This window comes from Triplophysa rosa, linkage group LG11 (genome assembly GCF_024868665.1).
Source record: "Triplophysa rosa linkage group LG11, Trosa_1v2, whole genome shotgun sequence".
In the NCBI taxonomy this organism is placed as follows: domain Eukaryota; kingdom Metazoa; phylum Chordata; class Actinopteri; order Cypriniformes; family Nemacheilidae; genus Triplophysa; species Triplophysa rosa.
The window spans coordinates 23,247,814-23,274,824 of NC_079900.1; the positions used below are offsets into that span (position 1 = coordinate 23,247,814).

Sequence of the window (27,011 nt, forward strand, 5' to 3'; positions counted from 1 at the left end):
CACGTACACCGCTGTCACTTGTGAAAACAACAATGGCGGAGCGCGGTGGGTGGAACTGTGTAGATTAAGGGGCGGTAACATTATAATAAAATCCGCTTTGGACGTCACAATCGGAGCGAAATCTGAACGGCTCGATTTCTCACATGCTTGCAGGGAAAGGCACACCAAAACAAACTTACTGGGTTCTTATTTTTCACGTTTTCTGGGTTGCTAGATGCACCGGGGACCCGATTATAGCACTTAAACACAGAAAGAGTGGGGTTTTCATCTGATGTCTCCTTAAAATGAGTAAAATAACAAACGTGGAAAACCTAGGATAGTGGCAAATTTAAAAAATATAAAATTACAATTAATTAGCATTTGGGGTGAAAGTAATTAATCTTTTAATATGTCATAAATTGATTTTTGTTGTAAATATGCTTGACAACATTGTTACACTGAATGACATTCTAGTGGGCGTCTTCTGTAAATCAGGGGAAAATGTATTATATTTATTTTTTGCTCAGAAAAACAATTAATTTAAATTAATTTGCAATTAAATTAAACTGAAAACATTTTCATTTTTTTAACAACAATTTAAAGCAGTATTACACTTATTGTTTTTATGCTTAAACCTTTTTTCGTCTTTGACCCAACACCGAACCTTAAGAGACTGAACCTAAAGGCATTAGGATAAGCTCAGTGTTCAGCTTTTATGATGTGTATTTTTTTGTGACTGAACTTAAAAAACATTCAAAACATTATGCTGTCCTAAATGCATACATTGTCTGTGTGTGTGTACACGAGGTGGTATCCCATGTATGGTTCAGGTCAACAGTTAATTTTGGACCTTGAGTATATGTGCTCATGATGAGGTTTTTATGGAACAATATCTTGGCATATACTGTAAACACTCTACATTGGCACACACTGATCTGAAGTCCCCCCAACCCCCACTTCAATACTGAGGCCAGTGGCCCAAAAAGTGTTTGTGTCTGCTAGGTGGGTCTCCAAGAAGCCTCTCCCAGCACATAACCCCCAGCATGGATGACGTCTGGGTTTTGAGGAACGCCCGTGCTGGTAAGATTCGCTCTTTAGTGGCGCCCCCTACTGGCTGTCCCCCTCCCTGCTGCAGACAGAACCTCTGATTTTCCTCTGGAGGACGTCATCCAGACTCAGTTGGTGTGCCCCCTCCAACTGAGCATTTGAGTATCCCTGCCATTCCTGTAGCAGAACGTAGGTTGTGGGTCATCCGTGAACCCCGTCACCCCATCGCGTGCCTGTGGCTTTATCCTGCTACCCCATCCTGCCTGCTGCTTTGGTAGAAACCCAGCCCCCCTGGCACAGTGGGCACAGTGTACTCGCGGCTGTGGGCGGCACACTGGCATGGTAGTACAGACGGCTGCTGTGATCCTAGTTCATATCACAGTCACTCACCGCTCTCATATTATGTCACTCTCTTCTAGCTGGAGACAGGAACAGCGTGGGCAGTACCGGCAGTGTGGGCAGCACCCGCAGTGCAGGCAGCGGACAGAGCACAGAGAGCAACAGCGCCCCCAATGGACCACACCAACACAACACTCCTCCTGACACCAGCAAGATAACCACGGTTTGTGCAGTCACATTCATGAATTCTTAATAGTGTACATTGGAATCAGCTCTTGGAACATTTATTCTTATTTTATGCAGACGGCACCTTCTGTTGTGGATGTACCACAACCAGACCACAACAAACACGTGGACACAGCCGCAGGTAATGTGAAATATTATATACAAACAACACAAGCACACACGTTAACATGAGACGTGACGTAAGAACGTGTGTTATATATACATTTTTAAGGTGTTCCTCGCAGGCCTGTGCCGGCCACACAGAGGCCGGGTGAGCAGGGTTTCTCGCAACAGTTTGTGCGTCCTCAACAGCTGCTGGAGGGCAAGGTTAGACCCCACACCCTTACACACTACACCATGAACTAACAATAAACAATTATAATAGGATTTATAAATCTCGGTTTTACATTTGTTGTCAGGATGCTGAGGCGATCTATCAGTGGCTGAGTGAGTTTCAGCTGGAGCAATACACTGCTAACTTCCTTAATGCTGGCTATGATGTGCCCACAATCAGCAGAATGACCCCAGAGGTACGAGCAGAACTTTAGCACGATGTGATGTTCATTCAAGTTAATATGGATGATGGATTATTAACGCATCTCATTTTCAGGATCTCACAGCTATCGGGGTGACTAAACCAGGCCACCGTAAGAAGATTTCCCTGGAAATCGGAAACCTCAGCATTCCAGAATGGCTGCCAGAGTACATACCAGTAAGTCACAGGACATTTTCCAAACGGAAGTGAGCATCCCTATGCCCCACTCCCTTTGAAGGGCTGAGCCCTTGACGTGAATCCTTTGAAGGGTGTAGGGAATTACTGTCTCTCGTGTATGCGTTTGGAACTCTCTTCACAAAGGGAATGACTGGCCAAATGTTACCTTGACAACGCCGAATCCAGCGCTCGTTTGTTGAAAATAAACAACATTTTTAATACACCTTGTTTTTTCATTCCACTTGGTATTAATAAAGGAAATATATGATAAAGGAAACCTATAAACAAGTAGCTATTTTTAAACATATTAAACATACTTTCCTATAAACTAAATTCTCTTTTAACGATCTTAAATCATATTCATCACTGACAAAAATAGTGTAAAACACATACAAACTAAATTATTGTACTTACATTTGTATGTAACGTCAAAATCCTGCTCCATATTTGCTTCAAAATGCGTCGCGAGAACTCGTAATCAAAGGTCACGTGATCACAAATGGAACTCACTTCCTTGAAGTGACCATGCCATCTACCCTTCGCTAACAGACTTTTGAAAGGGCCCTTTGCGAAGGGATTCAGGTGTTCACTTTTGTTTGGAATGCCCCTAAAAATGGCATCCCCTTCACGTAGTGTCCTTCAAGGGCGCATAAATGACGTTTGGAAAATGCCCACAGTGTGTTATAGCCTGCGTTCACACTTGTGGGTCTTCAGATTCACTGACGGTTAATCTGTTCTTCTTTCCTAGCAGGATCTTGGGGAGTGGTTAAGTGCAATAGGTATGCCTCAGTATCATAAGAAACTCACAGAGAATGGCTATGACTCGATAAACATCGTCCGAGATCTCACGTGGGAGGACCTGCAGGAGATTGGCATCACCCAACTAGGTGAGCTACTGTAACTCATCCCTGGAGCTTGTGTCTCGCTTTGCCTTTGTAACATGTATGCGTAGTAAGAAATCTATGTGTTTGTGTTTGTCAGGCCATCAGAAGAAAATGATGCTGGCCGTAAAAAAGTTGTGTGATATACATAAAGCTCTTCTGCAGTCCGAGTTGGGGCAGGGCACACTGCGGCGCAAAACCCCCGCAGCCCTGGACCTGCTCACCATCGAGCCGCCACCTGAAAGCGGCGACCTCCCCTCGCCCCACACGCCCAAAATGCTCACTTTCCAAGACAGCGAGCTGAGCACTGAACTACAGAGCGCCATGGCCACCCACTACGGTGGTTGTCAGGATGGTCTGGCTATCAAGAACGCAGTAAGTATGTCCGTCAGCGATGAGAGCATTGACGCTCGCTCCCGAGGCTCCGGACGTTCCCAGGAGACCCCCAACACTCCCTCCTCCTCTTCTTCGGCTGCCACTCCTTACAGCCGCTCCCGTGAGAGCTTAACAGGCACGGACAGCAGTCCTGCTAAGGAGCGGAACATTCCAGAGGGCCGCGACCAGGTTCCGCGCCCTCAGCAGCTGCTGCTTGGCGTGTCCACGGGCTTTAAATACCCTGCGGTGCCTGCCAAACCCAAACTGGGCTCTGCTCCCTCTCTGCAGAGTTCCCCGGCTCAAAAAGCCCTCAATTATCCGCGTGTGCATTGGAACAGTGCCACGCTTGACCGTCAAGTCAAGAACCGCACACAGAGTCTGACTCGCTACGCTTTGTCGGACGGAGAACCGGATGATGATGATGATGACGAGGCGATTCATCTAGCTAGTGTCGCCATGCCTTCGTATGCCACGCTGAGCAGGAAGGCCGCTCGCGGCCAGCTGGCGCGACTTCAGTCTGCCTCTGAGCAGTCCGTCAGCCGGAGTCAGTCGTTCGCTATTAGGGCTCGCCGGAAAGGTCCTCCACCCCCGCCACCTAAACGACTCAGCTCTGTCAGCAGCAGCAATGCTAGTGGAGAAACTGTTTCGGACGTGCCAGCGCCACCTATTGGAAGAGTTGAGAATAGTAGCCTGAAGACCATCGCAGCTGCATTAGAAATGGTTTTACCTACCTCCACCCCAGAGCTCTCTCAAGAGAACACTACCGCTTCCTCCATCTCTTCCGAAGGGACCAGAAGACGAGCTCTTAGTCAGAGCGAGTCCAACCAAGCCCTCCAACCAAACAGAGAGACGGACAAAGCAACAAAGTTGGATTCAGAAGGAGACAACGGGAATAAGGATAAAGGCTTGGAGAGCTCATCCTCACCTCAGAACAGCTCCAGCGATTGTATCCCGTTTGCAGAGGAAGGAAACCTCACTATCAAGCAAAGACCTAAAATTGGCGGACCCCTGAAGACTGAGAACAGCACACAATCTCCCGAAAAACCCAAACCGAAAACTCCTGAAGTTCCAGAGTTTAACCTGAAAGAGTCAGACACGGTGAAGAGACGTCAGAAGCCAAAGGAGCAGCCCAACTCAGCATCCGTCAGCAGTGCAGACAGCTCGCTGGTCTCAGAGCAAATACAGACTCAGGACACAGTGAAACTCCGAATCAGTGAAACAGAAATGAGTCTGCCCTGTCTGGGGCCTTCAGCCAAACAACTGAAAGCACCTCCACCTCTTGCCCCCAAACCTCCCAGTCCCCTGAATCCAACCCGGCACACCTCAGTGAATCCTCAACCTGCCGCTACAGGTAAAGCCTGTTTATGTTCATTCTGCTACTGCTAACACAAACCAGTTTAGACTTTCTACCTGCCTACAGCAGTGGTTCCCAAACCTGGTTCTCCGGCCCCCCATCCCCCCCCTCCTAGAATGTTTTAGATGTCTCCCTATATAGAACACCTGATTCTACCATCAGACATGCTCTGACCGTTGGTTAGTATATTAATTAATCTCCCTAATAAACACACTAACCTGGTAATGATTTGAATCAGGTGTTCTATATAGGGAGACATTAGCTGCGTCTGAATTCACTCATTCTCTATTCCCTATATAGCAAATGCTCAATAGTCCACTATATGGGGAAGAAGTGAATGAAATCTTATAAATGTATTAACTGCCAGTGACGAACAATGTGAATGAGCAATAAATTTGTTCAAGTATTTATTCATCTTTTTTAATGTTAGTTTAAAAATTCAACTATGTATGTAAGCTCTGGTCCATTAATATTGACAAATACAACTTTGATTTTAAATAGTAAATTTATAAGTAAAATATACCTCAGTCTAGTCTTGTTCAATTTACCTTTGAATAAAAAATAAATAAATTAGGGCCTTAATGTTATGTCAGTTTTTTATCGTGACGTGACAACACTAAAAATGAGTGAACGATTTCGGATACTGATGTAATATATCCTGCGTGTGACAGTACTGTCACGGACATTCGTCAAAACGCTTATATTACGCCTGTGCGGCTTTATAGATTGCTTCATAAAATGGTGAAGTTCATTTTTACCTTATTTGTCAAGTTTTTGTATTAGTTTTAAATAAAGAGAACAAAACAACTGTTTGTCACGTTTATTTACTATTACGTTTATTATGTTAATAAAATTATGGTAACACTTTAGTACAGGGACCAATTCTCACGATTAACAAGTTGCGTATTAGCATGCATATTATTAGAATATTGGCTGTTTATTAGCACGTATAAAGCACATATTCTTCATCCCTAATCCTACCCAGTATCTAAATCTAACAACTATCATGCTAACTATTAATAAACACCGAAATGGGAGTTTATTGAGGCAAAAGTCATAGTTAATGGTTTGTTAATGGCGAGAATTGGTCCTTAAAATAAAGTGTGACCAAAATTATTTCATATATTTAAAATTGAGCACCACTGTCTATAAAATTAATTAAATCTGTTTATTCTCAAAAACTAGAAAATAACTGTCAACAAGAACAAACAGCCATATAAACATACAATCATGGCATTAACGGTCACTCTCCACCAGCTGATTCTAATCAGATGGTTGATTCGCGATATATCATGGGAAATAGTGAGTGAACATTGGATGTACACTCAAAATCAGAATGCATTGTGGGTAAAAAGAATGTAGGGAATGAATTATTCACTCAGAATTTGGACAACACTACAAAATGGAGGACACACGATATAGTGCACTATATAGGAGATACAGGGGCAAATTCAGACACAGCTATTGAAAACGTTCTGGGAGGGGGCCCGGGAGGACCAGGGTTGGGAACCACACTGGCCTACTACAGTTGTGATTTATAATGAAATAGTTGTTGTAATTTGCATGTTTTTAAGGTTGAAGTGTACAGCATTTATTTTCTGGTTCTGTCCGCAGCAGTCGGCTCCAGCGTGACTCTGAATGTTGTGCAGAGCGTCGCATTTGCAGCGCCTCAGTCTCCCGTCCCGTATCCTCCACCAGCAGAGAGCACAGGTCAGTGTGTGAGATCTGTGGAGGCGTCTCAGGGCTCGACGCTGGTCCAGCAGAGACTGGACAAGACCAGCTCAACTCTGGAGGAAGCTCTGAGGGCCGTGGAGAGAAAACTCACTCTGGAGCACAACACTGACGGGTTAGAGAAACTTTACAGAGCATCCAAACCAACCAAAATTCACACATGTAGAACATTTTGCAAGCTGTAAAAAATGGTTCCAGGTGCACTTTCTGATTTTTGATGGAGTATAACCAACAGAACATTCAAGAATTTAACAAAAATGTTAAACAAGTATCTTTAAAGTCCCCGTGAACCGGAAGTTGCGATCGTTATTTAATCCGTATTTTGACGCATTTCCGAGTGAAATGGAATTTCTAATGAGAAAAATGGTGGGCGTTGTTTTCGTCTTTCTCTGCGATTTGATTGGATGCATAAAACAGCTGTTGCATTTTGAAATGGAAGTTGAAGGGGAGGAGTTAACGGATACTCTGCCCAAGCCGTCTAACATACGTCATTTAAGATGGAAAGTCATTACAGGAAGGAAGTGCATTTTCAGATTTTAACTGAAGATTATGAGGGCACAAAGAGAATGACCCACATTGATAAGTTATTTACTATAAACGCTGCAATATTTCATGAAAAAATATGTATTGTCATTTTTAATTTCACTGGGACTTTAAGACTTATGTTTGTGTGTAAAATGAAAAACTGAATCAGGAAGTGCACCGTTGTCTACATCTTGCGCAACCATATCTCTTTGTATCTCATATCTCGCAACATTTATCTCTTCCTTGAAACACAAATGAGTTGCCAGTCAATCACAGTAAATAATGGCATCACATTAGTTCTGGGTGTACTGTTCCTTTAAATGTCTGATTCATCGCTCTGAAGTAAAAGTCAGTCGAATTAATTCAGGTCTTGTGTTGTCTCTCGTGCAGTGTTTCTCATGTTGTGAAGTCTGCAGGGAACATTCTGGATGACATTGGGAACATGTTTGATGATCTAGCCGATCAGTTGGACGCTATGCTGGATTAAAGGATCTGGGCGTTGTTTTGGGATCCACAGAGGTTCTTCTGCCTTTTATTACAAAGTGCTGAACTCACGAGCCTTAAGACTGGACACCTCCACCGGACTTCATTTATAAGGACCAACAGCTGTTTCATTTCAGTCTAGATTTACTTGTTAATCTACTTTTCCACTCTTCTATTTCAATGTTTATTCAGTCGTATATATATATATATATATGTTTGTTTATGTCCTGTCATTGTTGGTCTTTCTGGGGCTAAACTGTGGACTTGACTGAGCACAGATGTGGCCAGTGGACCCAGATGAAGAGATGCACTTAGGAGAATCATTCCTAAAGCCATTTCAAAACGCCACTGTTCAAAACAGAAAGATTAAAACACATTTCAGCTCTAAAAACAGGAGCATTCTCCATTTGGGCTGAATTTCATCAGCCTTCAGGTGCTAATACTTTTATATGAGATAGATATTATCCCTCAATGAAATTTCAGATTTGCAGGTGGAAAAACATGACTGACATTTATTTTTGTATCAAAGTTTTCTTAAGGGAACACATTTCTGAATGACACCTAAAGCATCAATGTACAGCAAGCATTTCAGGTTAAACGCTATTATTTTTGGACCTTTAAACTTATATTAGTCTAAATAGTATTTAAACTTTATCAAATTATGTATATTGTACACTAAAAAGTATATTTGATTGGGAAGCAAATCTGTTTGTTGTACCAAAGTATATGTATATTTTTATTCAAATGTTGGCTAATGTTAACAGAATGATCTTGCAGCTAAAGTCATGAAAATGAATCCAGAGACATTTCCCCGTTGCACATGGTTTGATATGGATGTTCTTCATGTTGAATTCCCACACTGTTGCCAAACATGTTTCAACTTTCTTATTTTATTCCAATTGTCTAATTACTGTGATCTCTTTTTTTTTATCTGAGGTCAACATAACATTTAACCAGTTTAAGGACAAGCGTATCTTGCCACTATATATTAGTGACGTTATTAGTTAATAATTATATGTGTTCTGAATTACTGTTTTAATTACTTTGAAATAATAATCATTCAGTACCAAATCCATCTGTCAGGTATAGATCCAGTTTCTTACTGCATTAGTGAGGTCACATTGCACATCGTTGTCTTAACAGATGATGTAAGAACCATCAGAATTGGTTTCTGTGTTGTTTTTGCATTTCATTGACTTCCCTTAGTTCAATTTCATTTCAATTTCTATTAAATGAATTTAGATATTTGTTTGTTGTTTTTTTATTGTACAGCCATGACATTTAAGTACTTCGAAAAGAGTACGAATTTTGACCCTTTTGCATTTAGTTGACATTTTCATGGTTTGGAGCTGATAAAATATAGATTTAAATCGATTGAAATGCTCTTGACACGCATCGAACAAAATTACTTTTACCTAGAGCGACGGGTATGTTGATACATGACATACGGTTACATGCACATTACATTGCGTGCCAGGTGTGTGTGAGCTATACATTTATTGTTACAAAGAAATTACATTTACATGTGCACGCATACAAGAATGAATTCATCACAGTGATTAAAAAAGTGCAGTATTACGCAATAGCACGCACTACAGATATAAAAATACAAATTAAATGGCAGGCGTCTGAAAATACCTCAGTGCCCGGAACGCAGGCTGTGTGAAGATGCTTATCCTGTAAATGATCTGTCATTCATTTCATATTGTAAATGCAATCATTGGTTGACCGTGAAAGTTGAGTTTAAGATGCATTTCTATTGACGCTGTTCATTTGGTCCTTCATTATATAAAAGCTAAATGTTTCTTAACAGAATTTCTAGTCAAACACCTATTGAACATCATTGTTTGGTTATAACTCATTTGCACCTCAGCAGGGCTTCATGCATCAAACCCTGCACACACACACCTGCTGAGAATATCACATACACAGTGGATTAGATATGGAATAGCATACTAACACACTCACATTTCGTGCTACACAGTATGTCAACTATAAGGTATACCTGAAAAAAATGTACTAGATAACATATCACACTGCATGGAATATTATATCCCATAATGCAACGTGATCGCCTTGACCTTTCACTTTCAGTGTAACATCGAGCATGATTTTTAACAGCAATCCTCTCTATGATTCAATTTCATTTACAATTTATAAAAACAACAACATCAGACAGTATACATTGTATACTGCGCAGTATTTAGTGAGCAGGGGATTAGTACTTCATTCCCATCACAGCCTTGATTGTAAAACATCACAGATGTCCCATTGCTAGTTTACTAAAATAGTGTTAGTAAGTGAAATATATCATTCTGAATACAATATAAATCTGTGTGTAGGCTATGTACACACTGTACATACATACACTCAGTCAACTGACCTGAACCTCATAAAATCTCTTAGGAAAACAGAAGTGGATGACAGGAGGTTTATAATTTACTGAAGAGTTCATTTTTCTTGCTCCAGTCCATAGGTGGCGCTCTCTTATTGGAGCGCTTCTGATGAGCGCGTTCCTTCACCTGCTGTATGGACAGATTCAGCTCTGGTATGGCATCTACGATAGACCCCTCCACGGTCTAGGAGAAACAGAGCACGTATTATTTTGCTTTTATTTTCAGGATATTTAGAAGCTCATGCAAGTGTTGAATACTTGATTTTTTCAATCAACTTAACTTTAAAAGAGACATTCGTGTTTTTGAATGTTGACGTTCGTCCTGTAGGCTACATACTATACCGGTGCACCGGTTCATCGGACGCACGTGCGCCTGACCCCCAGTTAACTTCCGGTTTGTGTTTGGCTAGTGACTAATAATATAACTATTTATATTTTATTTCATTTATGTTCATATTAATTTATATAATTATTTTACGGTATAATAATTGTATTAAACAAACGATTTGTTGGGATTTTGTTGTATGTTCATTTGATTAAATAAACAGTTTGTTGAAAGGGTCCTGTAGTTCGGTCGCATTTAAACAAACCGTATGGTACACTGACATCTAGCGGTTGAGCTTGGTATCGCAGTCTAAATTCAAAATATTGGAGAGAAGTTTAGTTCTTCTCGGTTTCTTTTGATTGTTATCAGAAATCATCTACATGCACTCTATTGTTTGTGAATGTGTACCGGAAGTTCAGCTGGGGACACAAAAGTCTCAGCTCTCATCCCCCATGGTATTTATTTTCCCAAATATGGCAGTAAATAGGGCACAAATATCCTCCTTTGTGTTCAGCAGAACAAAGAAATGTATACAGGTTTAGAACAACCTGAGGGAGAGTAAACGATGACAGATTTTCATTTTTGGGTGAACCGTCCCTTTAAGGGCACTGCACTTTGGCGTTTCTAAGACATGGGACAGACTTCCGCTCTTACTTCCTGTCGCGTGCACGCGCTCTCATGACTGCAAGTGGGCGTATTTGGGCAAAGCCTGAGTTTTGAGCTTACCTCAGGGGGCGGAGTCTCAGTGGGTGGAGTCGTCAGGGAGGCGTTGGAGGATGCGTTTGATGGGGACGGACTGACCGATGACTTTGAGTCCTTCAGCTCCACTTCTTTGGCCACGTTTCCATTAATCTGAGGAGCGCACAAAGACTTTAGTTACACCAAATAAATGCACATACATGCGTTTTGATGTTAACCGACACAGTTGGATGAATGTATTTGCTCTGAAACGGTGTTTTGTGTTTAATCAGAGGAATAATCATTTCAAACAAACACTGTAACCAAAATCTTTAAAAAGAAAATATAAAAAACACCAATCATCAATGTTTGCTTGCTTGCAGGTTGTTACGGAAACATTTTAATGTATTAAAAATAACACTTCAATAAATGGGATGACACAAAACCATTGACAAACTGGTTTGAATCGACATGTAATTGGAAATGGTGGTGGTGTAGTAGTTTATCGTGTCCAGCAGGGGTCACACGTGAGCCTGTAAGTGTTTTTCTGTCAGTCGCTCAGGTTCATGTGAGCCCTCGGGCTGCTGGAGGCAAAGCATCATTAACTTGAAGAGTGGCCAGCATTAGTGAGGCATTGACATCACTTCTCTTCTGACAGGTGACAGTTCACACTGATTCCCTCCTGCTGCCAGCTAACAACTGACACATCATCCACTGACCACTGTGTGTGTGTGTGTGTGTGCGTGCGTGCGTGCGTGCGTGCGTGTGTGCGTGTGTCTGCTCCAGCATGACATCTCTGACATCAACTTTAATGACTGTAGTCTCATCCAGAATGATATTTGTCCCTGTGACAGTGGGTTTATTTGGCTGTTTCTCCTCGGGTTAATTTGTGACAAACAGTGCAGGTCGTTGTGTCACTCGCTGCATCATCTACCAGATGAGTCAGTCTCCAGTTAAACAGCACTTGTCACAAAAACAATATTTTTATAGTTTGCTTGTGTGCAGCGGCCATACAAAATTCTGGAGAAGATCATTTTTTTTCACTGAAAGCCATTAAATGTTTTCTTTCGTGTAATATTGTGCGTGTCTTCAATACACTGAGGGTCAGACTTTCATTTTTATAACACTATCAAAGCTTTAGTTCGTTAAAAAAAGCAGAGCATCAGAGTATTTTTGTGTTTAGTGAGTGTTAGTTTTGGACCTGGGCTGTGAGTATCTGGTTTGTACAGTAAAGGACGCCGTGTTGGATCCTCTGAAGGGTTACTGTGAACAGTGAAGTGTAGTCATAAATCTCCTGTGTGGTCTCATGAGTGACAGGCCCACCCCACCAATGAGCACAAGGGTTGAGAATGCAGATGTGGTTCATGATGCAACACACACACACACACACACACACACACACACACACACACACACACACACACACACACACACACACACACACACACACACACACACACACTATCCCCGTGGGGACAGTCCATAGGCGTAATGTTTTTATACTGTACAAACTGTATATTCTATCCCCTACCCCTAACCCTATCCCTAAACCTAAAGATCATAGAACACTTTTTGCATTTTTAGATTTGTAAAAAATATTGTTCTGTACAATTTATTAGCTTTTGTGCCCCTGGGGACCTCAATTTTGGTCCCCACGGTGACACGAGTCCCCATGTGTTGGTGTGTATTCAGGTTTAGGTCCCCACCGGGATATACAAACATGAACACACACACACACACAACAAAACTGTATAACTTGAATGCAGGCACTTTTGCCAAATGCGTAAATGTCAATGTATTGAGTCTTGACATTAAATGTCATCTGCATTCGTCCACATAACATCAGTAGAAACTCCTGACAGGGTTTCCTGCAGCACCAGTTTATCAACATGACATTATGAGGTGTTCAGATTGACACTTATTTTCAGCATCCAAGCCAAACAGTTTCAATAACACTGTGTCCACACCGGACGCGACCGGCAGGATGCATTTCTTCAGCCTTTTTGTAACTTAACTTAACCACAACCAAACCTCGAACAACACTTTCAAACCAAATGTTGTTTTTTTATTTCACTGAACCCCATTGACTTCCATTATATGACTACAAAACCACTGAAACATCTCCTGCTGTGTTCCACTCAAGAAAGAGTCTTCAAGATTCTGAAGGACATCCCTGTTGAAAAAAACAGCATATGCTGGGTCAGGTATGTTTTGATGCTGGTTTGTGCTAGTTTAAACTGGTCATGTGCTGGTTTAAGATGGTCATGTGCTGGTTTAAGATGGTCATGTGCTGGTTCCTCACCAGCTTAAACCAGCTAAGGACCAGCACATGACCAGCTTAAACCAGCGCTAACCAGCATCAAAACATACCTGACCCAGCATATGCTGGTTTTTTCAACAGGGATGAAGGTGAAAAAATGTCAGGATGTTTATTTTGGGGTGAACTCTCCCTTTAAGCACATTGCAAGTCGCTTTGTCTGCCAAATGCATAACCTGACTGAACGCAACAACACACTTATTTCAAATTAAAAGATTTAACTTAGATATCTCAAACAACAACCCCTGAGAAACTTGCTATGGGAAAACCTAAAGGTCAGGTGACAGGTCAAGACAAATAACTATTTCATTACGGACCCAAACAGGAAAGAAAACATGACTGAGAACTGTGTTGTTGTTATAGCTAAGGATTGGTTGACCATATACATCTTCGGGCTGTCACAATATCATATACCGTATGTTTTTAAGTTTTGCCTGTAGGGAAAAGCATAAGGTTGGTGATGCTTCCTCCTCTTACTTTATCACTCAGAACGTATACACGCACACACCAGTAGCTGCATCTAACAGTGTACTGAATTATTAAGAGGGACTTAATTGAGATGTTGTTTGACTACTTTAGTGTGATGCTGTAGGAACTACAGTATGTTCTTCTTTAGGTTGAAGACCGGGTTAAGAAGGTTTAAGAAGGCCAATCCCACTCATCCTGGACATCATCTGTTCTCCCCCTTACCTTCTGGGAGAAGATACAGACTGATAAAAGCCAAAACCAACAAACTGAAAAACAGTTTCTTCCCCCAGGCAGTTAGATGCTTAAAAACATGATCACTCACCAGGGCTGGACTGGGACGTTAAATCGGCCCTGGCTTTTTTGACCTGCGGTTGTGCTGCTGTCATTGCCTTTCCTACTTGTCTGATTCGCAATTGCATTCGCATTCCGTGCATACGCGCCTGATTCACGCTTCTAATCCGTCCATCTCTCCGGCCCATGCGTCTGTTTCGGCCCAAAAAGTACATCGGCCCACCGGGAAAATGCCCGGTATGCACGATTACCAATAGCCCTGTCACTCACACACTCCCAACCAAACTAAACTGTGCAATAACCCTCCACTACTATATTACTATAGTCACTGCACTACCTCAGAGGATTTATATTTTATATTTATGCCTTCGTCTGTACAGTGAGGGAAATAAGTATTTGATCCCCTGCTGATTTTGTAAGTTTGCCTACTTACAAACAAATGAAGGGTCTATAATTTTTATGGTGGGTTTATTTTAACTGATAGACACAGAATATTTAAAAAAATCAGGGGGAAAAAATGTTATATAAAGGTTATAAATTGATTTGCATTTCAGTCAGTGAAATAAGTATTTGATCCCCTACCAACTAGCAAGAATTCTGGCTCCACAGATTGGTTATGTGCCTATATGGACCACAGATTAGTCCTGTCACTTTAAGAAAGTACTCCTAAATCAGCTTGTTATGTATATAAAAGATGCCTGCCAACAGAATCTGTATCTTCCAGTTCAACCTCTCCAACACCATGGTCCAGACCAAATAGGTTTTAAAGGATGTCAGCGACAAGATTGGAGACCTGCACAAACCTTGAATAGGCTACAGACAGAAGCTTGGTGAGAAGGAGACAACTGTTGGTGTGATTATTTGGAAATAGAAGATATACAAAATAACTATCAAATGCCCTTGTTCAGGAGCTCCCTGCAATATTTCCCCAATGGGGTAAAGATGATCATGAGAAATGTTAAAGATCAGCCCAGAACTACACGGAAGAAGCCTGTTAATGATTTCAAGACAGTTGGGAACACAGTTAGCAAGCAAAACATTGGTAACACATTGGTAACACGCTATGCCACAGTAGACTGAAATCCTGAAGCACCCGCAAGGTCCTCCTGCCCAAGAAGGCCCGCCTGGCTCGTCTTAAGTTTGACAATGAACATAAAAATGATTCAGAAAAGGCTTTGGTGAAAGTGCTGGCACTGCTGTGAGACCAAAATGGACTCCTGTGTTTGGAGGGAGAGAAATGCTGACTATGAGCCTAAGAACATCATGTCTACAGAGAAGCACAGTGTTGGAAACATTCTGCTTTAGGGCTTTTTCTCTGCTACAGGTATACAGGATGACTTCACCGCATTGAGGGGCTGAGGGACGGGCCCATGTACCGTAAAATCTTGGACGAGAACCTCCTCCCCTTAACTAGGTCACTGAAGATGGGTCATGGATGATCCTTTAACATGACAAAGACGCAAAACATATTGCCAAGACAACCAAATAGTGGCTTAAGGAGAAGCACATTAAATGTCCTAGCCAGTCTCTAGACCCTAGTCCTATAGAACCTCTGTGAAGGAGGCTAAAACTCCAATTTGCTGAGCGACAGCCAAGAAACCTTAAAGATTGACAGAGGAGTGGACTAAATGTATCCGGACACATGTGCAAACCTGGTGACCAACTATCAGAAATGTCTGACCTCTGTGCTTGCCAACAAGGGTTTCTCCACAAAGTACAAAGTTATGTTTTGCTTGGGGATCAAATACTTATTTCACTGACTGAAATGCAAATCAATTTATAACCTTTATATAACATTTTTTCCCCCTGATTTTTTTAAATATTCTGTGTCTATCAGTTAAAATAAACCCACCATAAAAATTATAGACCCTTCATTTGTTTGTAAGTAGGCAAACTTACAAAATCAGCAGGGGATCAAATACTTATTTCCCTCACTGTATATGTAGGTATTTGGCTGTTCTTCCATTTAACTGTATATATTTCATTTCTTATAACTTTATAATTGTGTTTTTATAATATTGTTCACCTGTCATCCAGAAGAGCTGCTAAACTGTACAGTATTTAATTGTTCCTTAAACGATGACAATAAAGTTCTATTCTATGTTCTTCTGTGGTGCAATTCATTGATCTTTTTTGCCTAAAACTGATTTGATATTTCTTATTGGCATGACTGTTGTGTACCAGCATTATTAATATAGTTTTATAATAAGAGCATTGAATGCAGTCAGATTCCAGAGGCGGAACTCTTCAGGATGAGCACTGGACTCATTCTCTGGAGGGTGCTGTGATGATGTATTTCTTCAGCTTTATTGTTCGCTACAATAATCCATCGGGACAAACGTCAAAGCCCAACACAACCTTTTGGATTACAGAAAACAAAATAAGTTGTGTGGCAAACGAAAGTTTATGATACACGTTTTGTCTGTCAAGATAATCTTCCCAAACGAACACATCATTCATGAATTCTGAAGCCTGCATGCAGTCATATGAATACAATTGTGAAGAAAAAAGCTAAATTTGGGCTAAACACAGTTGCCACGACACTACCTTAACTACAACCAAACCTCCAACAACTCTTTCAAACCAAATGTTGTTTTTTATTTTGCTCATGATGACGTCTGATGTCGCCGCTGCCACCTTAAAAATCTTGAGTGAGGTGTTACCGGGGCGTCGTAGAACAAAATGTGAAAACCTCTTCAGCTTGTGTTAACCACAGATCTTATATTTCATGCATTTAAACGTATGATATATGATGACTGCCTCTTGCTATATTAAAGTGATACTTCACCCAAAAATGAAAAGTCTGTCATCATTTACTCACCCTCGAGTTGTTCCAAATCTGTATAAATGTCTTTGTTCTGATGAACACAGAGAAAGATATTTGGAAGAATGTGTATAACCAAACAGATCTCGCCCCCCCATTGACTCCCATAGTAGGAAAAAAATTCTTTATATTTTTTTGCTCTGTTGAACGTAAAAAATAAGATATTTTGAAGAATGTAGGACACCAAACGGTTCTGGGGCACTTTCGACTACCGTTGTAATTTATACAGGTTTAATGAGTAGTTCATGACAGAATTTTCATTTTTGTGTGAACTATCCCTTTAAAGTAGAGCACGTTTCCAAAACCAAATGTCACCGAGTGCCCAGAATTAAAACAACAACAAAAAAACATAAGAAACAGAGAGCTGAAGAGTACTATTCACAAAGAAGTTTGTGTAAATTTATAATCCGTGTTTTCGCGCTCACCTTATCATCCATGTTGCCGTTGAGCAGAGGTTCAGGTAATGCTCCTGCAGACACAGAGAGAAACAGCACCGATCAAACATGTATCTGCATCCTTCACACACATCAAGCTTCTCATCTGAAGAGCAAAGACTTCTGAACGTCCTCCTTATGTTACAATGAACAGATGTCTACTCTGTTACACACCACAGGTATGTGCTTCATTTATTATTTAACCCTGCAGAGATCCGTGGAGACCTGGATACCCTCACAATTCCTTAGGGAACAAAATCTAGAGGCCTTCATAGTGGACTACACGTTAACAAATGAACGGACACAAAACAGCATGATACACAGTCCCAAATCCTTCCATCAGCCAGTTCTTCTGTGTCTGTATGCTGCGGTAGAGATTCAGATAACAGTACCAGAAGATCATCCTGTCACATTCACACCCTGTCGTGTCGCTCGTCTTCATCTGACATTATAATGAGGGACAGACAGCTACACAGTGATGTGTGTCATGCTATGATCGTTCTGAGGCCCTACAAGTGTCCATCTGGCCATTGATCTCACACACACGCACACACTCTTCATTCCCAGTATGGCAGAAGTGTGAGAGCCACTCTACAGCAGTGTCTTGGAAACCACGCAAATAAAACTCCTCATTTGTGTGACGGGCAGCACACAGAGACAGCCTGTGTATGTGTGTGGTCCTGGTAAACGTTTTGGGGACCAAATGACCCCATAAAAATAGCAATTCCTATTAGGCGCCGTAAAGGGTTTAAATCAAACTTCGCTTATGAATACATATATAAAACACCCAGATAATATTTTGCTAAACTATTATATCAAAATGTTTCCACCATTGCTGACGGGAAACGCTTGGTCAGTAAATAAAACGTGTAACAATGTGTGTGCAGTCACTCATGACTAATCCTGCTATAACTGCAGATCATCAGAGAGATGGTTGGCATGAGGTGGCAAAACAAGAGGGTCAACAAATGACTTCGACTCTTCTGACAGGAAACCCAAGCCCAGAGACCATAATCACACGTGCCATTTCATCTGAAATAAGAGTTGTGTGTACCTGTGATGTGTTCGGCGGTGGGCGTCACGCCACACTTCTTAAAGAAAGCATCCGTGTCTGGATCTACGACCACCAGAGATGTTTCGTCTCCACCGGCTCTGATGGTAGCCACCACCTGTGAATGCTGTTCGTCCTCCACAGAAACCCCGTTCACCTGCCGACACAGACACAAACTGCATCAACACATAAACACACACACACACACTGACTCTGTGAGACGCTAACTAAATATTTCGTAGAGGTCACTCTTTCATAGCTCAGGTTTGATGGAGTTCTCAGTTGTGAACTTGTGATATTTCACTTTAAATTGTTTAAGAGACATTATTGTCATATCTTTCTCAGGAGAAATATCTGAGACTTCACTTTGCTCTCCATTGAATCTCATTGATGTCGAGGAGAAATAACTGAGACGTTAAAGAGACCTCATCTGTGATTTTTCTTGCTTACGGGAGTTTTCCATCACTATATTGTGCAACATTTATATGCTGTAATATGTCATATTGTTGTCTTATTACATGTTATGTACATTTCATTGTAAATTCCCAGTTGTATTATGAAAAATATCATCTAAAAATATAGACTGACATCTATTTAGCAGTAATGGAGGTATACTTGTGTGAATTTTGTCCTTAAACTTGAATGTATTTTTAGCAGACACATGTTCATTGTTTCAGCACTGAGCACTATTTTTCAATATTATCAGTCTTATTTCCTGATGTCCAGGGAAAGGATATCCTGCGTGATGTATTCTCATTCACACACACAAACACGCACAGCACACACACACACACACACACGCTTTGGTTGACTATCCCCGTGGGGACAGTCCATAGGCGTAATGTTTTTATACTGTACAAACTGTATATTCTATCCCCTAACCCTATCCCTAAACCTAAAGATCATAGAACACTTTTTGCATTTTTAGATTTGTAAAAAATATTGTTCTGTACAATTTATTAGCTTTTTTGACCATGAGGACCTCAATTTTGGTCCTCACGGTGACACGAGTCCCCATGTGTTGGTATGTATTCAGGTTTAGGTCCCCACCGGGATATACAAACGTGAACACACACACACACGCACACACACAAACAAACAAACACACAAGAATGGCGAGGAATGTCAAGGGCGAATCTAACAGGATCCAACTAATGGCCCTTTTCCAAAATAATCACACAATTTAAAAACATACTAAACTTCATGACTAAAACTAAGACTATACGTAAGGCTGCCGCTGTCACAATGATGAAATTTGGCTAAAGATTAATTGTCTATTAAATAATTGCGATCATGGCAATTAATTGTCTGTTTAAAGGCTTTGACAATTATAACGATTAATTACAATTAATTTATTCAATTAATAAAATATAGATACATTAAGAAATGTAAAAATTCTGTAAATAACTAGTGACATTCCCTATAGAGTGACCTTAGCAGAAAAGAAGTTATGAGGATAATGTTGTCTTGCTGTGTAGATGCAGCAAATCTGGAATCACTTTAATAAAACTGATACAACCTAAAATGATGAAGAAATGTCATTTGAACGTAACAGTGAGTGCAGTTTAAGGACGGTGGATGTAAAATGCTGCAGATCACTCTTGTTTTCGAAGAATTTACAATCATTGCGGTTTCTGAAATAATTGAGATTATGTCAAATAATTGAAATTGTGTCAAATAATTGCGATTGTGTCAAATATTTACGGTTATGTCAAATAATTGCGATTATGTCAAATAATTGCGATTATGACATATATTTACGATTATGCCAAAAATTGCGATTATGCCAAATAATTGCAATTGTGTCAAATAATTGCGATTGTGTCAAATATTTACGGTTATGTCAAATAATTGCGATTATGTCAAATAATTGCGATTATGACATATATTTACGATTATGCCAAAAATTGCGATTATGCCAAATAATTGCGATTGTGTCAAATAATTGCGATTGTGTCAAATATTTACGATTATGTCAAATAATTGCAATTGTGTCAAATATTTGCAGTTGTGTCAAATAATTGCAATTATGTCAAATATTTACGATTATGTCAAATAATTGCGATTGTGTCAAATAATTGCGATTGTGTCCCATATTTGCGATTATGTCGAATAATTGCGATTGTGTCAAACAGTTGCGATTATGACGAATAATTGCGGCTGTGTCAAATATTTACGGTTATGTCGAATAATTGCGATTATGTCAAATAATTGCGGTTGTGTCCAATAATTGCGGTTGTGTCCAATAATTGCGATTATGTCAAATGATTGCGATAATGTCAAATAATTGCAATTCTGTCAAATAATTGCAATGAGAGGATTACTTAATAATTGTGACAGCCCTAACTATATCTGAAGCATGTTTATGGTGTTCATGAAATTGAGCAGCTCAGACATTCTGCCTTTTGTGTAGACAGAACAAGAAAGTACATGGGTTTAGAGGGACATGAGGGTGAATAAATGAAGAATGAAATTGTTTTAGGTTATAATTCTTTAAGTATGTGTATCTGTGATCTGAGAGCAGATTTTCGGTCTATATGAGGAATGAGGGTGTGACTGTGAGTTCAGTTCCAGAGAGGAAACGGACAATGTGCTTTCACCATAAGAAACAATAGCTGCCTGTCTGACACAAAGAGTCCGGCTCACAGCAGGAGAACTGGAGGCCCCTCTGGGACAACACATATCCCTCCATCACTGCTTCCTTCCCTCATCGCTGGCCTTTCTGTCGCTCTCGCTCCGGATGGAGGGGGCCACACCAAGAATCACAACTTACAGCCTTGAACTGAACTGAGAGAGCCGCAAAAATCCTGGGGTCGAAACATACTCAAAGTCTTTATCATTTATTGTTTTTCATATTTAGAACAATATAAAGTCAACAAAACCCTCTCCCAGAGGTTCATCCTGGGATGTGCGTAACTGACACACAACGTTTAAGAGCTACATGGTCGTCTGCTCAATGTAGAGATGAAAAATGTATCCATATAGATCGCAAGCACTTTTATTTCCTCGAGTAAGGATCTTGTGTCTCTGTAATGTTCCATTTCTGTCCCATGAGTCTCTGCTCCTGTTCAACAGGACGAGATAAAACGTGACCCAATGTACAAATCGTCCCCTTCCAGGAACTACGGTTCCATCTCCATGCGTGATGGAAAAGTACAAATCCATCATGTTTGTTTTAACACAAAAGACGATTTTATAGGGTTCATGTTGTAGACACAACTCAATTAAATGAAAGACTAATGACTAACTTGACATCAGTGACTCTGTGTGGGATACATGAATTTACATAAAGATTAATGAAGTCTACGTCGATAGATGAGAAGTGGCCGGTTCTCCAAGATGCTTGGCAACTACTGCCAACTTTTTTGAAAGGCAAAGGGTCCCTAAATACTGATTTCAATGTGTGGTATGTGTACCTGTATTATTCTGTCCTTGGGCCTCAGACCGGACTTCTCTGCCGGCGAGTAGTCATCTATAGCTCTGATGTACTGGCCGGGTCTGGATTTTTCACTGTGCAGGTTGAAGCCGAAGCCATTTGGGCCTTTCCTAATGACACAGAGCCGCGGCCTGAGCTGAAGCTTCAAGTCCTGCAGGAGAGACACAACACAACATCAACACAATAAAACACAAGAGCTCGCAGCTCAAAGACAGGAAGTCTGGGGCCTGAACGCCTGTGCCCTTCATCATTAGTATTTCATACAGTATAGAGTTAAACAGTCCTGACTAACAGACAGGGAATCATGGCGCACAGGATGAGGTCACCTGATCATGACCCCGCCCCTCACTGTTCACGGGCGACACGCCGCACAGTACATTGTCATCCAGGAAACAACACCCATCCGCTACGTTTAGAGAGCACATTTGGGGTCTTTTTATAGATCATTAGAAGGTGAATCGAACTATTATGTGTGCATCAGCCAAGCTCGATTATATTTAGCCTGAGGAAACAACGTAAAACATACAGAGTGTTCAATGAAGCAGGAATTTTTCCTTCGCATACCCTCGATTATAAATGAACCCAATTTCAATTAACTGCTGAATGTAACAGATCTTAATCAAGATAATAAAAACCTCATGTGCTGTAGGTTGTAATCAGAACAACGCATGCTTTCAAGAGCTTTTTATTGATTGTCATCTGTTTGAAATTTTTTGTAAAGATCCTTTGTAAGTATTTGAATGCTCAATACAATGAGTGTGAAGAGAAGGATAAAACTAAACTGAAGACAATACGAGCAATACAAAAGATAGGGTGTTCTGGTTGCTAGGATGTTGTGGGTGGTTGCTAGGGTGATCTGGGACAATTCATTGGACAATTGTATGTAATTATATACAAATGATACTACTAATTATACATTAGTAAATGGAACCAAACATGTCTAGGTTTCATTTCATATCAAATTAAATGTGTAATTTAGTTTTTTAATGAGCTTTATATTAGCAAACAGGCTTTATTTTATTTCTAAATATTTTTATATTTAAAATTAAATTTATTTTATTAATATATATACTCCTATATTTTATTCTAATTCTAAAATAATTATATTTATCTTTTTTACTTAAACATAACCACAGTACAACAAATATTAACAATGTATAAAAAAATTGTTTAATTAAAATAATTTTTACATTACAGTGATATAAATGTAAATGTACGGAAACTAGACTTTAAATGTGGTTTGGGGTTAAAGGTCCAGTGTGATTTTTTGGAAGCTCTACTGACAGAAATGTAATATAATATACATAACTATGTGTTCAGATGTGTGTAAAGACCTTACACAATGAAGCGTTATGTTTTTATTACCTTTGAATGAGCTATTTCTATCTACATACACCACGGGTCCCCTTGCATGGAAGTCACCATATTGTTTCTACAGTAGCCCTAAATGGACAAACTGCTCTACAGAACGTGTTTCATAAATACATTACCTCCTTTAGCAAAGAAGCGAAAACGTGACAACATCTTAGTCCTGTGTCAGCCACCGCAGTGCTTCAAAAGGCCGTTAGTTGCAATTTGTAACCTCACCGCTAGATGCCGCTAAATTCCAAACACTGGATCTTTAAGTATATTAACTGCCATGCAAATAATACAACAAAAACCCTTCTAGAAGCAAAATATAGTTTCCTTATTATTTTTGGGGTGTAAAATATGACGCGGTCTTGATGAAAGGTGGTTTTTTATGTGTTTTTAGCCCAAATTATTTTTGGGAATCATAAGCTGTTATTGGCATATTAACTTTCTCCACCCACAGTGGATGAAACCAATCAAAACCACACTGGAATGAAAATGATATCATTCTAGTTCTAAATACACAGTGTTGTGTGTTTAGGGGAATAAAGTATTAGAATATAATGTGTGCTGTACGACTAAAGTCAAACTCCACCCGATTGTTCAGTTTCTCCAGCGTTTTCTCTTCATTCGGCTGGAGCACAGGAAGAGCTGGACTTCCTGCTGACCACACCTGCTTCCCACTATCAGAAACAATGCGGAACAGCGCCCACACCCACCCAGAATTACAGCGCAATGCATGCGGCCCGTCACAATGCCGCCACTGCGGCGGACTGCTAGAGGTGGAACTCGCTGAACATCATGTAGACAAATCGTAGTGTCATAGAGAAGGTGGAACTTGATGATAAATGGCCCTGCTTAAAGGGATAGTTCACCCAAAAATACAAATTCTGTCCTTATTTACTCACCCTCATGTCATTTCAAACCTGTATGGCTTTCTTTCTTCTGCAGAACACAAAATAAGATATTTTGAAGAATGTTGGTAACCAAACAACGCGGCACCCATTCGCTTGTATAGTATGGTAACTAAACCAATGCAAGTGAATGGGGTGCCAGTTAACAACAGAAAAACATAAAATCTTTCCTGTAGCTCAGTGGTAAGAGCATGGTGCTAGCAACGCCAAGGTCATGGGTTCGATCCCAGGGATTGCACATAATTTGAAACAAATGTATAGTATAATGCAATGTAAGTCGCTTTGGATAAAAGCGTCTGGTAAATGCATAAATGTAAAAAGATGTAATAGATGAAAATCAGATGAGGTGGTCGTGATTAGAACTATTCAGAAACACTGTCCGCTTCGCCTCGATAGTGCATGTGCTGGTCTTCAGTACGAGATAAGCCACAGAGCCCATCGCTGATGTATACAAGGACGTGTTGTGTGGAGGAATCTCCGAGAGGGTAAGGACTCTGAAGAATGTGCTGCCATCACAAAAGCTTGTCCATCTCATGAGAATCGACCATTGACATGAAAACTGGAGGAACTACGGTTTGGCTTGGACTGAACATCCTGTGTACTCAACCCCGGCCTTGACCTAAGATCAGTCCTGCAAACCCAACACAACCACAGCAGCGGGCAGCACCAAAGTCACATTCAAGATGTCCTGAAGCCTCCGTGTTTTAAAACTCAGTCAGGCAACACGACGCATTAGTAAATCTTTCTTCCTGTCCAAATGGTGGACATTTCATATTTTACAATGTCTTGAATCCAACCGCTAACCTTAATTCCCAGAATACACTGTACTGAGATCTGAACCAGGCTGTTTAAGGAATACAGCATCACTGCAAAGGCCTGATGAGACGATAAAGAGTCTGAATGAGCCTTTGTCTCTGTTTACTTATCATATTTCAGTTTTCTATGTTTACCAGTAATAATGAAAATTAACACAAAGTGCAGCCTTGAGTTATTATATATATATATATATATATATTCCCCCCAATGTCATGCATGTGTGTGACTCACTTCTGTGCAACACAAAAGAAGATATTTTGTGAAATTTGCAAGTGTTTTATTTAGTGTTCATACAATATAAGTCAATGGAGTGAGTAAATGAAAGAATGTTAATTTCTGTGTAAACTATCCCTTTAAGCTTTTCATGGTTGTATATGCACTTTGAAAAACTGTCATATCGATCAGAGTAAATTTTATATAATTAAACTGAATTAAAAAGCATGTGTGTAAACACAGCTCAAACATTACAAATTCAATAGTCACCTTTCAAAGACTTCTCCGATTTACCAAGCTGAAGTGTTATTAGCCAAATATAAAATCTTGTTGATTAGTCATTTCTTCATAAATGAGTTGTATTAACAGCATAGCAGACATAAAGAATAATGAAGCTCATGCTGTCAAGACAGACTATAATAATTCGATTTGCATATTCAAATCAGCGTAGCCAGCTTTGACTAGTCAAACATTTAGCAAAGGAGTGCAAGTATTTATCTTGCTGGTTACACTGCGATAAATCCATCATTGATATATGGCACATTAAATAAATAAAATATTTCCATCACAGTTCTGTCCTACCATTCGTAACCATATGTACCGGTCTTATCCTTGGTTAAGGCAAAAACGTATAAATGATTTTATGCACATGTTAAATGAACAAATGTAACAAGCATTTTTCATAAGCTTAAAATCAAGCCTGAATTCACATTTGGGGAATTTTTAACTCCGTATTCCAAATGTGATGTGAGCAAAAACGAAAAGAAATCTGGACACATATATGATCTGTGTATTTTGCTACATTAGAAACATTATAGACCATAAGAAACCATCTTGTGAAGAAAGACAATTTCGGTAAGACTTGGATACAAAAATCTGGTGCAGCACCCGGACAGTCGAGATGGCCACACACCTTAAGCTCAGCAACAGCGATGGCGGGGGTAAAAGAAATACACCCCGTCCCATTTTTAGCGGGGGCAAGTATTTGGAAATACTTTGGATTTTATCAACTCTATGGTAAGAAGGAGCTTGACAAGACGTATGCAATATGCAAGCTTTGTAAAGCAAAGGTGAAGTAATTTGAGAACACTAAACGTAAAGACTCGCATCGAATGCCATCATTCCAGCAAAATGGAATAAAATCAAACCTCTTCACTGGCGCAGCCCTTTTTAAGCCTACACGTGAAAACCCACTGTTGGCACTAAAATGGCTGTAACTCATGAATTCTTTTTTGAAAGAAGAAAATCAGCAGATTATTGCTAAAAATAAAAGAAATCACAAAAAATGTTTTCGTGATTTTGCTATGTTTATTGTAATAAAAAAACTATAAAAGGTTTGTTTTTCTTTTAGAAAAAAATACATTTAAAAGAATTACGGATCAGCCCCAAAATTTCATTTCAAGTTTGGTCTTCATGCATCAAATTTTGATGTGTCTGTGAGTTTTTTAGCTGCAATATTGCAAAAATCCACTAGGGGGCCTATATGCTTTCCATTGGTTTTAACACTTGATCTGAAATTTGACCACAACAGACATTGAGATGCTTTTTTTACTTTTCCAACTAACAGACACAATGAAAAAATACACAAGCACAGAAACAAAATAAAAACAATACATTTGTATGAAACTATACTGTGAGAAGGGAAAGGACATAAACATTTTTAAGCCCACTCTTTTAAAAAAAAGAAACAATTACTCTTCCTACACACATTATTCTATAAAACGGTGATGAAATATGTTTTCTAGAGACTTTCCAACGATATAATGTTTGTCACATTAAGATAAGAATTCACATGCAAAATCTTTAAGTAAATCAGCTGTCCCGGATACGGGACGGCGCCAGTTAAGA

At 40.0% G+C, this 27,011-nt stretch overlaps 2 protein-coding genes across 7 annotated transcripts in view; one reads left to right on the forward strand and one right to left on the reverse strand.

Annotated features, from left to right (window-relative positions):
• Window positions 1-8,162, forward strand: part of LOC130561977 (caskin-2) — a 60,640-nt gene extending 52,478 nt beyond the window's left edge. For 2 of the 6 annotated variants that reach the window (XM_057346688.1, XM_057346692.1), the window contains 10 exons: window positions 982-1,059; window positions 1,446-1,588; window positions 1,669-1,732; window positions 1,823-1,917; window positions 2,010-2,120; window positions 2,201-2,302; window positions 3,051-3,189; window positions 3,284-4,909; window positions 6,527-6,758; window positions 7,559-8,162. In XM_057346688.1, coding sequence (XP_057202671.1) covers window positions 982-1,059; window positions 1,446-1,588; window positions 1,669-1,732; window positions 1,823-1,917; window positions 2,010-2,120; window positions 2,201-2,302; window positions 3,051-3,189; window positions 3,284-4,909; window positions 6,527-6,758; window positions 7,559-7,655 — 2,687 coding nt within the window. In that variant the 3' untranslated portion in view covers window positions 7,656-8,162. The remainder of the gene's footprint in view (window positions 1-981; window positions 1,060-1,445; window positions 1,589-1,668; window positions 1,733-1,822; window positions 1,918-2,009; window positions 2,121-2,200; window positions 2,303-3,050; window positions 3,190-3,283; window positions 4,910-6,526; window positions 6,759-7,558) is intronic. The other 4 variants (XM_057346691.1, XM_057346693.1, XM_057346689.1 and 1 more) reach the window with 3 other exon arrangements.
• Window positions 8,163-8,271: 109 nt separating this feature from the next.
• Window positions 8,272-27,011, reverse strand: part of nherf1b (NHERF family PDZ scaffold protein 1b) — a 33,488-nt gene continuing 14,748 nt past the window's right edge. The window contains exons 2-6 of the mRNA XM_057346696.1: window positions 21,851-22,021; window positions 18,438-18,591; window positions 17,375-17,418; window positions 11,098-11,223; window positions 8,272-10,230 (exon numbers count right to left, since the gene is read on the reverse strand). Coding sequence (XP_057202679.1) covers window positions 10,084-10,230; window positions 11,098-11,223; window positions 17,375-17,418; window positions 18,438-18,591; window positions 21,851-22,021 — 642 coding nt within the window. The 3' untranslated portion in view covers window positions 8,272-10,083. The remainder of the gene's footprint in view (window positions 10,231-11,097; window positions 11,224-17,374; window positions 17,419-18,437; window positions 18,592-21,850; window positions 22,022-27,011) is intronic.